Here is a 15751-nt window from a genome sequence, read left to right on the forward strand (position 1 = left end):
TTGATACAAAAACTCCATATCCCCTTCAGGATTCCGTTGGACGAGCACGACAGCTCTTCGCAAGCAAATTTATGAGCGACTGTAAAGGAAGTTCACGCAGCGTGGAGCCGTATCAACCCCCGCGGCGAAGGGTGAGCCGATGTAGTCGCACGGGGCGCGCGATAGTCTCGGGGCCGAGCGAGGGAAGCGATACGTTCCATCGACGTCTGACATCCGGCCAATATTGAAGCAATAATCTTGGCGACCTTCCTATTTCTCGTCGCGCCTCGCTACACGGGGATATTAAACTCACCCGTTGGATGTGCGCGTGGTTGGTGAGCGTGTACGCGCGTGTTGAGCGCCTTCATCCTCTGCTTACGGGCCCGTGCGCTAAATAGCCCTGTGGGAGGATATCGGCCTCGTCCGACGTCGCCTGGAATTAACGAATAACGGAATCACATCCGGGAAATTACGAGTGCACTGCGGAACGTTTATGCGATCTCGTGTTTTCATTGAAACGTTCCGGGAAAGGGCTTTAGAATGCGTATCGCAGTTTGAAACGGAGATTGTTGGTATATTTATTTAGTACACGGGCTTCAACCCTTTGATACACAAAAAACAATAAACTACAATGAGATGGATGGATTATACAGAAAAGTCGAGGCCAGAAATCGCATGGTATTGTTTCTAAAAGTAAGGGAAGAAAAATTGAGAGAACAGTAAAATCTATTGACATTAATAAAAATTCTATTTAGAAAATGTGTAAATGTATATAAATGTGTATAAATGTAGGTTAGTTAGACATTTATGTTAACTTCTTGCGCTGGAAGTTAATGTAGAGATTTGGCAAAGTTTTGCGCGAAGAAGTTTGTTTTCACCTATTTTACGCGGATGCGTACGTTAATTTTATTTATTAATCATTTTGTATAGAATGATACATTTCAAAACAATCTACTACGCACAATGCAACAAAGTTCCTTAACATTAACCATACAGGAAGCCGGTCGAATTACCGAATTTAAAATTCTGCATTTTCTTTTGTTCGTTTAATTTGCTATTACTTCCTATATTATCCGATTAATTAGTTCATCCTTTCGTTTCTGTTTCCACTAAGAAAAATGTACCATCTAATTCATTTACCTCCATTTTGCAGCCAGTTATCTAGTTACGATAAGAAAACTGCCATTATGGTTAATATTAATATTCTAGATGATTTCTTTATCTCACAATAATTCTAACGCCAATTTTCATTCGCCCATCACTATCCTCGAATCGTCTGTCGAGACAACCAACCGAATCCACTGTCAGAAAAATTAACGCAATTAACTTCTTACAAAATTACAATACTCGAGACGTTGCCGCGCAAAAAGTACCGCGGATTTCTATTAAACCAACATCTCAACGGGCGAAAGGTTCTATTAAACCCGCGGTTTATTAGTATTACTCGAGTAGCTTGCTAAATGCTACGCGGTGCCGTATCTAGCCTTAAGGCCGCCCTTAATTATCTCAATATTTTGCTTTAATCACCGCTGATATTCGCGCGCCGTCGCCGCGGCCGCGGATCGGAAAACGGTCGAGCGGAATTCGTTTGCAGCGCGTTACTTCCGCCGCGCCACCCCCGGTATTTGTCGACAGCGGAGACGGGCCGGGGCGGGTCGTTAAACGTCCGCAGAAATTGGGGTGAGGCGGGTGGGCAGTGGGGATTTACGGTGCCCCGTTTGTTTGTAATTTCAAATTGCCAATTGAATTTTTATAAAGCTCCGGTGGGGGAGGGAGGGGCGCGGAGGAGAGGGCTCTAGGTTCCGAGGGAAATTAGGGTGAGCGCGTGACGCGGAATACGTTCGCGGCGGACGTTTTATTTGTACTGGCCGTTGCCGCCGGGAAATTACGCGTGCGCCGCGGCTTTAAAATTCGAGCTTCCAGTGTTTAAGCGAGATAATAGATCTCGATAGACGAGGATTGACGAGCCCGCGTGCCGGGTCGCGGGAATATGAATGTCAATGCGGAACCATGGATTTGGGCTAAGAATTCGCTGTAGGAACATGATCATGGGATTATTAGCTTCGGAGATTGCTCTTGGAAGTTTCTTGATTCATTCGTGACGTTCAGTGTAGGGATTCGGTGGTTTGGAATTGATATTCAAGCGAAACGTAGGGACCTTGATTCTTGATTCTTTGGAAATGGAAGTTTCAATGGTAGATTCGAACTGGTAAGGTAATCCTTGGTAAGTGATTAATGGAACGTCGTCTTAAGGGAAATGGAATTATTTATAGAATAGTTTCTATAGATCTGTGGGAATATTGTGGTAGTTTCGAAGTATCAGAGAATTCGTTGGTATTAACTTAAATTTTAGAATTTATCTGGAAGGTGTGCACTAGCATTTGTACTGTCTGTTGTAACTGTCATTTAGAGATAAATTTCAGCAGATTCATTTTGTATATACTTTCGAGTATGTTCCGAAATAAAGAGTTCGTCGGAGAGATCAGGATTTCTTAAACGAATACGACCACGTCGAAAACTAGACGCCGCGAGTCACCGTGAGCGAGTAAAGCTTCCGACCTGTTACTTCATCCTTTGCGGGGTCGATGACGCGGACGCTACCGGTCGAGAGTCTCGAAACCACTTGCTTTCGGCACCGAGCACCACTCGCTCTAACAAGAGTTAAAAAAAAAAAGAGCGCGCCGGTGTCGCGCGAACCCTCCGCGAAACAATGCGCCGATCGAATCGGCACGAGAGGCTTACCGAGCATCGAAAATCAGGCAGGGAACGCGAGACGAGAACCGCCGGCAGTATCCGCGAATTCCGATGGCTTTCAAATCGAGCAGATTCGAATTGAACATCATAGATCCGGATTTCCGATTCGAACGGAGACTACGCAGTATCCATTTTATATTTAATTAACATTTAATCCTCCGGCCCATAATGCCGTCACTGATGAAAACTCGAAATTCAATTTGCCACGCGCGAATACCATTCGGTCTCGCATTGATCGCAAATACCATTTTGCCCTGATGAATATTGAAATTTTACAGGGAAGGTATGCTCGCTACGGGCAGGCTATTTTAATATTTACAACGCATACTCTATAAATTACTGCATCGCTCGGCGAACTATCGCCCCGCCGAAGCGACATTAAATTTTCACGTTTTAACCGTGCCGGAGAATCAAACTGTTAACGAGTATATTACCGAAGTTGACAAACATCCAATCGAACCACTCGAAAGTCAAGCAAAAACCAATGAATTCCAACTACAATCTTCGGGATCTAGAAAATCCAATTAATAGTTCGAAACACAAAAACACGAGACCGACGCGCGCACCGTCAGCCGTGAAACCGGCTGCAGCACCTAGGACACCTGGAACGGGGCCGTGTATCCGGCGGGTGTCTCATTTGGGAGCAGAAAATTAGCGCGAGGAGTGCGCTCAATGTTTGTATCAAAGGGGTCGGCGGCAGGGAAGGATGGTCGAAATATCAAGGAAATCCTGGTGCGGGCCACGGCACGCCGGCAGGCGATTAGACGGCGCGACGGTTGCATCGGGCGCGTCCGCATTTCTATGCACATTGTCGCGGCCGGCGGACGGGGAGTTTCTCCGCAGTTGGCACGCCGCGCCGCGATATACAAGCCAGAGCCAAGTGGGCCGGGAATTTAAGGGCGAATAAAGTTGCCGCCCGAAAACCGCGGATAGGAGGCGAGGCTCGCGTCGCGAGACGCGCCGGAACCTATGGCCCCGGGAGGAGAGGCGTCTTGGCCGCGAATAATTTTCGAAAATCGTTGGGCCGCGCATCTGTCACGTCGCCCCGCTCCATCCTGCAGCCAAATCGCTGGCTGGTTCCGCATGCAAAACCGCGGGATATCGCCGCCATGAATTTTCACCGGCCGACCCGCAGCCCGAGATCGCTCGCCGCGTAAATTTTAAACGAGCCAGCCTGTGGCCCCGTACAAATGGCGTTTCGGTGTCTCGCGATGGGTCCTCCATATTGGATGCCTGACGCGTTACTCGACTCTGCGTTGGGAGGTCTCTGTTGCCAGGCTCCTTGGGTTTATCGTTTTAGAATGATTTTATTGATTTTTCACCGTTGGGGTTTGATGTAATCTTAGAGGTGGATTTGAGAATTGGAGACGTTTTGATTTTCTTTGTGATGTTGAGTGTGATAGAAACTAGTATGACGATTTCAACTACGATACTATATCATATAATATTAAATTTCCGATGATATATCTGATACAGTAAACCATAGAGAAATAAATACCAAGCAATAAATAACACATTCGTTAAATTAAATAGATTGAAGTTTAAACATTCCTAGATCACCAATCATAATACTGTACCATATCATAATATCAAATCCGCGATCATATATCCAATAGAGTAAGCCATAGAGAAATAAATACCAAGCAATGAATAACAAATTCGTTAAATTAAATAGATTGAAGTTTAAACATTCCTAGATCATCAATCATAATACTGTACCATATCATACTATCAAATCCGCGATCATACATCCAACAGAGCAAACCATATAGAAATACACACCAAGCAATGAATAACACGTTCGCCTAATTAAATAAATCGAAGTTTAAACATTCCTAGATCACCAGAGCAACTAGTAGGTTTAATATAACCCTCCAGCACAGGTCCCGCACCGCGCAGACACTCGTTGCACCCGATTCCCTTTTTTGTTCGCCTGTAATCGCCGTAAAGCCACCATATTTCACTTCCGTCCTCATATAATTTCGCTCATGCGCCGGCGGCCGCGCGGATCGCGGGAGCCCGCGCGGGATGAAAGTGTCCCGATACACCAGCCTGATTTACCACGGCGCGCAGCGAGCGGACGGCCCGGCGAGGGTGCATCTACGGGGGCGGTAGCAACCCTTTTTCAGCCCGAAAACCGGCGTCCTTCTTACATGCTCCGTAGCCGGTGTAATGGGCAAAAAATTGCACTCCACGGCGACGGTCTAATGAGATTTTGAATTATGTTGTAGTTGCACCATGAAAGCGTAACTCAACCCCCTCCCCGCGACCCCCTCCTTTCTTTCGCCCACCTGGCCGGCTACCGCGATTATACGCGGGCGGATTATGGCCGACGGATTCGAATTTCGTCGTGCAATATGACGCTATATTTCGTGGACGTCTTGGCGCCTTGTTCGGTACTCGTGTGTGATTAATATTGATATTTTAATGGAAGTTCGGTACCTTCTTTCGGGGATGTTAACACTGTTCCTACCGCGAGCAGTCAAATGGTCTGTAGCACAACTTATATTTTTTAATATAGAATGATGATGATAGCCAATTTGACAGTGTACAAATATAGTTTCCTTTATTTGGAAGTATGTAATTTACAATTTATTCGTTTTCACCGCATTTTTTACAAATAGGTTTGTCGATTGTACATTTCCTGCACACGTACTTTTTACATTTTAGACAGATTTTGTCTTATTGTTTCTGCAATATCTTATTTGGCATGGTTTCTGTTCGTGTGAACCTGTACTTGCATTTGTGACGGGTGCTTGATTTTCTTTGTTTAACTCTAGATCTTTTTGATATTCAATGGTAAGTTCTTCTGCTAATTGAAATAAAAATTTCCTCGAAATTTCTTCTTCCGTGGATTCTTTATATATAATCCATGCATTTATCCCGGCAAGATCTAGGATATTGAAAAATACCTGTAAAGGCCATCTCCGACATTTAGATTTTACCGATTTTACCGAGACCGACAGGCGAGCGAGAACTGTAAACACTTGGAAGTACCGTAAAGCAGTCCCTGAAAGGCACTTTTTGGCTAAAATCATTTGTAATGATTTTATAGTTTTTGAATTGAGTCTTTGAGAGGATACTGTTACAAAAAGATATAAATCGCTGTACCGGTCATTTGACTGCTCGCGGTAGGAATAGTGTTAACACGTTGAATGCCATGGGGGTCGCCGGTGACCACCAAGCAAATCGAATTACTATATTCACTCAATTAAACGATGATTATTCGCAAACATTTCTATATTATAAATGATGCTACCCATTGCTATGGCATTCAGTTTGATGAATGTGCAATGATAATCCAATTCAGTCAAATTTGATATTGTATTTTTTCCATTTTCTGTATTTTGCTCTATGAAATCATGCGACGTTCAACGTGTTAATGTCTATTATAAATAATACTGAGTCATTAATATGTCATTCTCTTCCATTAGCGTCCTGATTTACCTTTTTAGGTACCATATAGATTCTCCGGCAGTTTCTACGTAAATGTCCCTTAAATTGAGTTTCAACTTCGCGATAATCATAGCTCGAACTCCGAAATCTGAAATTTTAAATGTTCAACGTACGAAATGTCCAAATTTAACATTTAGAATTTCAAGATTCCAAACTCCAAGTTTCGATCCCAAGTTGAACCTTCAGTCGAAGGTTCTCAAATTTACCATTCGAAGCTGAAGACCTCAAGATCGAAGATTCAATGCTCAAAGTTGACGTCTCGAGTCCCGGTCTACCCCAGAAATCCGAAATCCAGGGAACATCAGAAACCGAAGCAAGAAAATTCGTCGTATTCTAGGTGATTTCCACCTGGCCGATATACCGGCTCCACCCCCGTCGTCGCCTCCTCGTTCGTCGCTGCATATCCGTCGACGCGATGCACGCCCCTCCGGCGAGAGATGAGCTGGAATCGAATTCGAAATTCCGGCTGACGCGGCGCGAAGAAGCGAGCGGAAAACGGGCCGGGCCTCCGTGACACGTGGGAAATCACGGTAACCAGTTCCAGCTTACGTGCATACGTACATGCAGCCGCGCGTGCGCGTGTACGTGCGCGTATATTCTTTTCGGTGATCATTCACCGAATTCCACGGTGATCCTACTTCGTCTTCTTCACGCGCGATAGGATGGAGGCCACGCGACCCCGCGCAGATACGATTTCTGGGTCGCCGGAATTTCCCACGAGTAATCGAATCTGCCGTCGACGTGAACGAGCACGGGACCGCGCTAACGATAATGGCCGCCGATAGCTCGCAGACATGCTGACGCGTAATACCGTCTGGTATTTCTTCGATGAGACCGCGCCGCGAGATTTATTAAAAATTACACGCGCCGCCTCGGTCCCCCGGCGACCGACGCGCCGAACGACCCGGTCGGAACGACCGACGACCGAGAATCGCGGATTTCAGGATTTTATGGTGGTCAAGATTGACGCGTTGAACGTAGAGCTACTGGATCGTTCGATGTCGTTGGTTCTAGAGTGTTTAGTTTGCAATTGTTTTTATTTTGTTGTTGTTGAAACTGAGAATGATCTCGTGAGGATTTGTAGATTTGTAGGGAATTCTTATTTTGTAATTGTTGAAACTGTGAGAGTGATGGTGCTAGGATTTGCGGATTTGTAGGGAACATTTATTTAGTAATTGTTGAAATTGTGAGAGTGATGGTGCTAGGATTTGCGGATTTGTTGGGAACTTCTATTTAGTAATTGTTGAAATTGTGAGAGTGATGGTGCTAGGATTTGCGGATTTGTAGGGAACTTTTATTTTATAATTGTTGAAACTGAGAATGATCTTGCGAGGATTTGTGGATTTGTAGGGTGTTTTATTTTGTAATTGTTGAAACTGATAATGATGGTGCTAGGATCTGTAGATTTGTAGGGAATTTTTATTTTGTATTTGTTGAAACTATGAGGATGATCTTACGAGGATTTGTAAAATGATTTCGTATATATGTACGTGGAACTGAAGGAGGAGTTGCACGTATCAAGGACAGAACTATCACAATTTATATATGAAAATTGAAATTTTTTAGAGACTGCAATTTAGGTGACATTTTTATAACTTTTCGCTGAAGACTTCATTCTTGTTATATAGAATACGAAAGGTTTATTACCGAAGAATTTTGAAGGTATTCAGCGAGAAAGGAAAAAAAGAAACAATTTCACCGCAAGCCTCCGAATTTCATTCTACGGAGCGTCAGTGGAGTCAATAAACGCGACAGTTTGTCAAAAGTCGTAAAGGAAAAAATACAAAATTTTATTCCAGGACTAGTCGTTCCATTTTTTTATCGGAGCACAGGATCGTCTATATGTTTTTTTCTTCTTGGCTCCCCTTTTTACACTGTGTTCCATATGAGCGTAACAGAAAATGGGAGTCCAGTATTTTCCGAGAACGGTTGCGATGCCGCAGCACGATTCAAAGGGTTCAAATTCTCTCTTATCGAATTTAAGGTCTACCTTGTACTACCACTTTTACCATGAAAAATATTATCACACATGACAATCAATAATTAATAATAACAACCAACAACTCTATTTAATATCTCCAAACCCATCAACTTTAAAAAACATCCCCCCAAAATTCACTTTTCCCAACCCCCAAAAACAAATTTCATCCTTCCCCCACAATACAAACATTCACAATACAAACTCGCAATCAAACAAAATAATTCAAATAATAAATAATCAACACACACTTCCCTTTTCCTCGCTATTATTTAACACATGAGTTCAAAATAATCCATTCCCAAATTCTCGTCTCCAAATATTCAAAAATATATCCTCTAGGAAACTTCTACAAAAATCATTTTACTACTTAAACTAAGTATATATATAACTTCTACAAAAATCATTCTACTACTTAGTTATATATATATACTTAGTTTAAGTAGTAAAATGATTTTTGTAGAAGTTTCTTAGAGGATATATTCTTGAATATTTATTATATGAGTATATATAACTTAGTTTAAGTAGTAAAATGATTTTTGTAGAAGTTTCTTAGAGGACATATTTTTGAATATATATACAACTGATCAAAGTCTCGATAGACACTCTCAAGATTCCCACAGAAAAATTTCGAGAAGTCAACTAGTCTCGGTAATTCTATCATCAATCCCACTATATTCCTCTTTCCCAAAAAACCACATAATTCGACGTACAATTCACCCTCCAAATGCTGCGAGTATTCAAAAAAATGCTTATCCTCAAACGCTCCGCTTGTATCGGTACACCGTTGTCCGCGAGTTGGCGAGTCATCGATATTCGCGACACGCGAACGGAATTAAATTTCCCGTCCCGTGGAAATAAGGAATGTCTAAATGAAAATCGACATTCCGCCGGGGGTGCTGTAAAAGTAGATAGGGTAATCCCGGCGACATAGTGGAAATCAGGGTACTCGTTTCCAATATATTCCTACGGGCGGCGGGTGATCACTCACACATTCCTCCGGGGCGAACCCTTTCCCGGCATCCCCTTCTAGCCCGGTCCGTTGCGGGTCACGCGAGCCCGCGCGCTGGATTCTGGGTCGCCGGAATTTCCGGCGGGAACGATCGAATAACGCCGCCCCGCGGCGGACGTGACACGATAATGGACCGTCAAAGACGCTCAAAAATTCCGCGGCCCCGGCCGAACGAGTGCATCGATAATGCCGCGCGATGCTATCGGACCGTCGAGATGCCACCGGCGGAGCAGTTAATAAATGTTCCCAAGCGTGTTGACACGGTTTTCAACGCGACAGGGAATCACTTCCGGGCCGCGGATGCATTTTTCTCGAGTGCACACGCGAAAAATTCTCCGCTTTTCGACGGAGGTATTTTTCTATACTTTTTGTTCCCGGGATATTCGGTATTTGTCGTTTATCGAGGATCGTTCGGTTGGAACAGATTCGTGGAGTTTAGTTGTAATCAAAGGAATATTTGAATTTATTAACCCTCTGCGCTCGAGGGGCGCCTTACAGTCGCCACCCGATTCGGCGCAGCAAACTGAAATTTTCAATTCGATATGAACCAGTTAAGTGTGGAGTTCAGTTTGAAAAATCTCTCGCAATAAAATCAAATAATGAAGTGTGTACTCGTTAAATGCAGGCCAGATGCACTTGAAATATATCCTAACGATAAACTAAAGCGAAACGAAGAATTACATGTTTGTCTGAAAAAATAAATAATCTCGTTGAGAAAGTTAGCACCATTGAGAGTTTTAAGACGATGTGTAATGTATCAACATAAAACATCGGAGTAAAATAGTTCTGTCTCTTAATTTATATAAGATACTCAATTGTGTTGCGAAAAATGTCGTTAATATTTAGTCAGACAGTAATGAATATTTTTAATGAAAAATATTGTCCAGTGCAAAGGGTTAATTTATTTTTGTTCTTGTGGAAGTGGAAATCTTACACGCGTCATGAGAACTCTTGTATCGTTGGAGCTTAATGAAAATAGAATTTGGAAATATTTTCAAGGTACTAGTTTAGATGGAAGTTAGGATTATATTTTAGTATAATTTCTTTTATTTTTGTTTTACTAATAGGGTGATTGAAAACTATAATTGGTAGTATACAGTGTATGCTTAAGATTAATCGTGGAATTCAGAGTATGGAGAGAAAGGGAAAATGAGAAAGACTACGGTCTGGTGTTGTAAATTTAATAGATTGAAAAAAACAATTTTGTCGAGTGCAAAGGGTTAATAGATAAATCGAAATGTCACAGATAAATCGAATCTAGTCTCAGAATAATCTCCAGTTACAATAATCTCTATTGTCATCCAACAAACCCTCCCAGCATCCCAACGCCAACCCCATCGTCCGATGCAAAATTTATCACACCCCAGTGCAAAGGGTTAAATCTATAGCTCCATTTGACTCCGAAGAATTCTAAGTGTCTTAGACAAATCGAATCCAGTCTCAGAACAGTCTCCAGTAGTTTCTAGAGCAACGAGTGATCTATAATAATTTCTACAATAATCTCTATTACCCTCCAACAAACCCTCCCAGCATCCCAACGCCAACCCCATCGCCCGATGCAAAATTTATCACACCCAAGGCGAACAATAAACAGCCCCTAACCCATCAAAGAAGCATAACCCCGCGTTCGCTCCGATCGCGGGGAATAAATCACCGGCTACTTTATCGCCGTCGGGTAACACGATCTCCTTGGACCCTCGGCGTCTTCGCAGCTTTTGTTTCCACCCCGGAAAAGTTTGGAAAGTTACCGGCAATTTCTCTCCCCTCCAATGAGGGGATGCACCGGCGTCTGCACGCATATTGTATACCGGCGCCGGTCGTTCTCGAGCACCCTCGAACGCGACGCTTTCTTCCCTCTGTTCGGCGCGCCCTCCGCCTTGCCCCTTTTTCGGGGGTCGCTGCCAAGTTCGACGTCGCCGCCGCCACAACAATGCGCCGAAAAGTTGCCGGAACTTCTGTTCGACACACCCCTCGGCTGTCCTGCCCCGTCCGTTCGGTCCGAAGAGGGTCAAAAGAGATTCCCGGGACGAAGAAACACCCCGCACCCATCGAGTTGGCCGCGATCCACCCTTCCCCCCCCGCCGCCGCCGCCAGGCCGCGAACACGGCATCGTAAATCGAGAGCCGAAGTTCCGGCCGCGTTCCCCCGCCCTCCTTTTATCCGCGCCGCCCTCCCGGAAAACTGTGAAAGTTAAATTAATTAGAGGAATCTATCGCGGCGGCGTATGCGAGCGCGCCGGAGTTCGGAAAAGGTTCCGCTCGGTGTTTTTCAACGGCGGAGTTTGATCGATGCTTCGGGCCTCTCGCTCGTGAAATTAATTTCAACGGGGAGGGGCGGCAGGGATTAATAAACTCGGGGCGGGATCTTTCGGCTCTTTTGACAGAGGAACCGCGTTTGCTCGCGGGGGAGGGGATTTTTGGTTTGCCGGCCGAGTGATTGAGATAATGTAAAATATTGACTTCCAGCGTTTTCAGTCGGCGTTTGAATTCTTCTGTACCAACGAACGCGATTAATTAGTCGGTTCTTTTGGGGTGTAATGAATGTTCTCTCGTGTTATTTTAATTTTGCAATGATCAATTAGTCGGTTCTTTTGGGGTGTAATGAATATTCCCCCGTGTTATTTTAATTTTGTAATGATGAATTAGTCGGTTCTTTTGGAATATAATGAATATTCCCACGTGTTATTTTAATTTTGCAATGATGAATTAGTCGGTTCTTTTGGGTTGTAATGAATGTTCTCTCGTGTTTTGATTTTGTAATGACAAATTAGTCAGTTCTTTTTCGATATAATGAATATTCTCTCGTGTTATTCAATTTTTGTAATGACATTTTGTGACTAAAATTTAAATACGTGTGAAATCTTTAAAATTATGAAGCAACTAGGGCCTTGTGAAATGAAGATTTAATTCGATTTCAATTGTTGCACGACCAGATTGTCAATGGAACAATTCGAGTCCGACGTCCTCTAAATTCACTTCGAAAAAGAACGGCTAAGCATTCGCGTCCCGTGACCATTGTTCCCGAGCGTTGCTTGATAGGTGTATCCGGGAACGTTCGTTGCAAACATCCGTTGTTCCGCTCGTAAAGTTCCTTTCGCGTTCGTTTCCGCGTATGATTTAGGACGCTGGTAATTCTCCCGAAAACGCCTGGCAAAATTTTTTTCCCCGCGACGGAATTTATCGCGCAGTAACTTACAGGAAGTAATGCGCGTTAAAGACGCTCCCGGCAAGGAGAACGCTCGTACGTTTCCGCGCGTTAATTTTCCCGCCTCGTTTCTTTTTTTTCCCCCGTCGGGACGGTTGGTTCACCGGTCAAATTTATTATTGGATTACAGTGCGCCCTTCTTAATGGCACCTTGGACTAATTAAAATCGCCAAGACACAACAGCGCGTTCATTCTCGCTGCAACTGTGCTACCAACGTGTGCTTGGGAATTGATAATTATTTCTGTCGCAGTTGAACAGTACATTATCCCTAAAATATCAATAAAACATTATTTCATATCTATCTATAGTATCAATAAATAATACACTATCTTTTCTATCAAATTTAACACTCGCATTCCATTCAACTCTTAATCAGTTAACTGTATTTCACGAGTATATCATACACGTCATCGTAAAGCTTGACACGATACTAATTCTTTCAGCGATGAATTCTTTTTTTTTATTTATATTTATTTATAGTCATTAGAGTTAACCTATATATGTAACATAGTTAGTAATTTTATGATACAGATTTTTAAATGGTATTCCAACAGCTTAACGTAATCCTGGGTTCCTATTTACTTATATTATATCATTGTATGTTCCGATCACTTTCAAAAATCTTAGACTTTGTTCTATCTTCTCTCGGTTCCCAATAGTTTCTTCCAGTGATGTTCCTATGTTAAATGTTTTCCTTGTTTCATTACAAAAACCACATGTAGGCGGGTAAAGATTTAAAAGGTGGAAGGAGTGGGTAAGTTTTTTCACATAAACATGTAATTCTTCTTCGTTTCGCTTTGATCTTTCATTAAAATATGACGTGCATTCGTCCTTCGATGAGTACACGCTCCATTTTTATTTTATTGCGCGCAGAACGAGAGGTTTTCCCAACTAAATTCCACAGTTCACTGGTTAAACCCTTCGAAAATCACAGTTTCTAAAATATCAAAAACCTTTCCCATAAGAATCTAAATTATACATCAACCGTTCAAATAGCCAATAAGAAAACTACATATTGCTCCCTTATTTAAGTAATTAAATGATCTCTTCATAACCTTCGATCGTAAACACCAAAATTCGATATCCCTCTCTAAAAATAGTGAACTTCATTCAACTCACAGTCATTTTTTCACATTCACAGTGCTCAGGAAGCACGGAGATGATCTCAAATACAAATTTTCGACTTCCAACGCAGCCCGACCGCAGGAACGCGAGAAGAAGGCAAGTAATGAGGCCGGGCAAGCAACTCCGCGAGCCGCGGAGCAGACGGCGACGCGCCCTCCCGCCGGGTTAAGAAACTCTCCTTGATGATTCAAGTCAAATTACCCTCGAAGTCGGCGCGGCCACGCCGAGACACATTTTTCCCCGGTTATTTCGCCGCGGGGGTGGCTCGTCGCGGTCCACGGACGCGTTCGCCGGAATTTCGCGTACAATTTTTATACGAGTTAATTCCCTTCGCGGCGGTGTTGCCGCTGAACGCGATAAAAAAAAAAACTGTTTCCGCCGACTTCCATCGCGCGGCTAGCGGGGGCGTGGGTCGGCGACCGCGTAATAAAACGCGAAAGAAGTTTATACACGGAGTACGCTGCTCGTCCAGGGGTCGGCGCATCCGAGGGATCGTTTCGGCGCGGAGGCGCGGGAGTTGGTGTATTATAAACTGTCGTTCGGGACGAACTATGTAAATGGGAATCGCCTAAATATGTCCGACATTTATGGGCGCGCGAAGAAAAGACCGAGGAATGCGGGGCAGCCATAACGGAGACGTTTCAGTGTCCCTGCTTTCGTCGAACCGACACTGTGTTCGTCGTTAGCCTTCATTTCTGAGTTTCTGAGATGACTCGATAGTCGGTTCAAATGTTCGTGAGTCGAAGTTTGAAGTGTATTCATTATAGTAGTGGTAATTGGAGTTGACTGTAACTGGATTCTAACCCTTTGCACTCGGAAGCATTTCGTCGGAAATATTTAACATTTTCTAACTAGACAGACGATATTTTTTGAACTCTGTGAATTGAGAAACAAAGCTTTATCATCCCAATATTTTACACACCGATGCATATACAGTTTAATATCGAATATCAAGTTTTATAGTTTCAGTACATGAAATCAAGTGGTGAGTCACCTCTCGAGTGCAGGGCTAAATTTCGCTGATCAGTGAACGTCGGGTCTTCGAAAGAGAGAAATCAACGGAAATGCGACTAATTTAAGGGATCTATAGGTACACACAGATCTTACGACCACTGAACAAGCTTCGAAACCGAAGAACGCAAGAACAATAGCCCGAACAAGCCCGAAATCTCAGCGAAGCTGTTCCTCCATCGAGCCGGCCACGCGCGCGAACGCAATAGCCGCCAATTAACGGACGTCCCGTTGCCAAATCGCTCAGCGTTGCCGCTCGATCGTCAAGAAAACCAGTATATATCCCCAGACCGCGCAACACACTTGGCTCCCGTCCAAATCGCGGTTCGATCGAGCGAGGTATCGCCGGAGGACGCGGACAATATTCGCGGGACCGTCGGCCGATGATCCGCGCGCGCGACGCCGGCCGGGCTCATTATCGCTGTTCCCGTTTCCCGGCGCGCGTTGCCAGCATCCGCCGATCGTTCTCCAATAATTACCCAAGGTGAAATTCTCGAAACAGAATTACCGGCTACCTAGCAGCGGGACTGCGAAGAGGAGGAGCGGCTGCCAAAGAGACCGAGGCGGACCGAGAGAGGAACAGGGAGAAGGCATTAACGAGGCAAAGCGGGGGTTGGGTTCGTTCACCCGGGAATTAATTAACGAGACCGTGCGCGACGTAATGAAGACTCGGCGAGGAAAGTGTGTGCGAGAGAGAGGGAGAGAGAGAGAGAGAGAGGGAGCCCGACTGTAAATAGTGGAGCAATTAACGAAACGTTTATCTCCCGGCGTGACGAGACGGCCAGGAAAGAAGACGCGCAGGTGAAACGGCGGTCAGGGGTCGCGCGCGACGTGCGTGCCGGTGGAGAGGGCTCCGCTCCTTTCATCGCGGCGCGGGTTAATCTTGCTCGCAGTCTTCGCCCGGTGCTCCTGAACGCATCACGCTGAAACGCCCACCGCTTTCTTCGGTTCTTCGGGATCCTCGATCGCGCTTCACCTACCGCCCACTTCTTTCGGAGGACCCGCGTCGCCGGCTCCCTCCCCTCGCACCCCGCTCGGGTTCACGCATCGCTGCGGCTCCCTTCAACCGTCCCCTGCCGCGCCCGCGGCAATCCACGCGTGTAACGAGCTTCCGGCCGCTGCGCCGACGAGATCCCGCGACTTCGTGCTCGGGACGCGACCTGTGGCGCGGCTGCTGGTTTCGCGGGTTCGAAGCGTAATCGGCTCGGATTGGATCGATCGAAGAGCTCCG

At 44.7% G+C, this 15751-nt stretch overlaps 1 protein-coding gene across 1 annotated transcript in view; it reads right to left on the minus strand.

The window, feature by feature from the left end:
• crok (crooked) overlaps window positions 1-15751 on the minus strand; it is a 219725-nt gene that overhangs the window by 65507 nt on the left and 138467 nt on the right. The window contains exon 3 of the mRNA XM_076372735.1: window positions 293-412. Within this exon, the coding sequence (XP_076228850.1) occupies window positions 293-347 (55 nt within the window). The 5' untranslated portion in view covers window positions 348-412. The remainder of the gene's footprint in view (window positions 1-292; window positions 413-15751) is intronic.

Source organism: Nomia melanderi, chromosome 12 (assembly GCF_051020985.1).
Source record: "Nomia melanderi isolate GNS246 chromosome 12, iyNomMela1, whole genome shotgun sequence".
Classification (NCBI taxonomy): domain Eukaryota; kingdom Metazoa; phylum Arthropoda; class Insecta; order Hymenoptera; family Halictidae; genus Nomia; species Nomia melanderi.